General features: G+C 40.2%; 1 protein-coding gene across 1 annotated transcript in view; it reads right to left on the bottom strand.

Moving 5' to 3' along the window:
* rgn (regucalcin) overlaps window positions 1-1255 on the bottom strand; it is a 9014-nt gene that overhangs the window by 4830 nt on the left and 2929 nt on the right. The window contains exons 4-5 of the mRNA XM_016472560.1: window positions 517-723; window positions 293-424 (exon numbers count right to left, since the gene is read on the bottom strand). Coding sequence (XP_016328046.1) covers window positions 293-424; window positions 517-723 — 339 coding nt within the window. The remainder of the gene's footprint in view (window positions 1-292; window positions 425-516; window positions 724-1255) is intronic.

The raw sequence follows: 1255 nt of genomic DNA, 5'->3' as shown, positions 1-1255 counted from the left end.
CAGACTGGGGAGAGAGGTGTTGTAATAATGTAAAATATGTGAAAAATAATGTGTTTTTCGAAAAACCTGTTCTAGTACACCCCCAAATCAAAATCAAGACTTTGTAAAAGAGCATAATAGGACCCCTTTAAAATAGTGGATTATGAGTCAATTTATGAGGAGGCTTTCATATTTTGATCAATGTAAGTTATACACAGTTATACTGAAAATGTGAATTTTGAAATTACAACAAATGATACATTTCACCATTATTTTTCATATTAAATTGCTTTGCCTCAGCTATGTTACACACCTGTTTGTGGGTCGATACGCAGCACTCTTCCTGCATTGTAGCAGGCAACCCACAGTTTGCCCTCTGTGTCTATACACATACCGTCTGGTATGCCTTCATCTTTCTCCATGTTGTAAACCATTCTCCGGTTAGCTTAAACAGAAATAAATAAATACACAGATTTTACAAAACCACACTAGCTTTACATCAAGACCACAGTCCAATGCAATGCAAAACAAACTCACACAGTCCTCCAGTCTGGATGTCATAATCAAACGCCTCCACCATAAACGCCAGGCTGTCAATGTAGTAGAAGATGTGGTGATCCAGTGACCAGTCCAAACCATTGGAGAGGTGCACTTGGTCAAAATGCTGGACAACAGAGTGGTCAGGAAGGAGGGTGTACAGCGCCCCATCCGTCACATCAGGCTTCATGTCCAAACCCATGGTACCTGCACACAGTAAAGGAGAAGTGCAAATGGCACAGTCCAAATGGGAATAATTCAACTGGTTTATTTAAAGGGGTGGTTGATTGCGATTTCACTTTTTTAACGTTGGTTCTTAATACTGTTCCTCGCGTCGCCCTGCTCTGCATCTCTCTCTCTCTCTCTCTCTCTCTCTCATTCAGCTCAGCCCTAACAATGAACTGTTCCAATTATACACTTATTTTCACATAGATATGAGAAGTGTTAAACATGGCGTGCAGTTGCCGTACTGTATTAAAGCTTTAATCAGGATAAAACCGTATATTAAAAGCTAACATATGCAGTAGCATTTACAAATAACAGCATATCTAAAAGTATGAGACAACAACAAACAAAAAACATAGGCCTACCATTAAAAGCCGTGCTTGCACAGGTTCTGCATGATCCTCTTCAAAAATATCCTCTGCTTCTCAATCGGGTTCAAACTGATAAGCGATATTAATGACACCGTTGTTTACAATACAACTGGAGCACATGCCGCTGAGGTGAGGGGTGGGAC

Source organism: Sinocyclocheilus anshuiensis, unplaced genomic scaffold, assembly GCF_001515605.1.
Source record: "Sinocyclocheilus anshuiensis isolate Anshui unplaced genomic scaffold, SAMN03320099.WGS_v1.1 scaffold472, whole genome shotgun sequence".
NCBI classification, from domain to species: domain Eukaryota; kingdom Metazoa; phylum Chordata; class Actinopteri; order Cypriniformes; family Cyprinidae; genus Sinocyclocheilus; species Sinocyclocheilus anshuiensis.
Note: the sequence above shows the minus strand (reverse complement) of the source record. Positions and strands in the feature narration are given on the sequence as shown.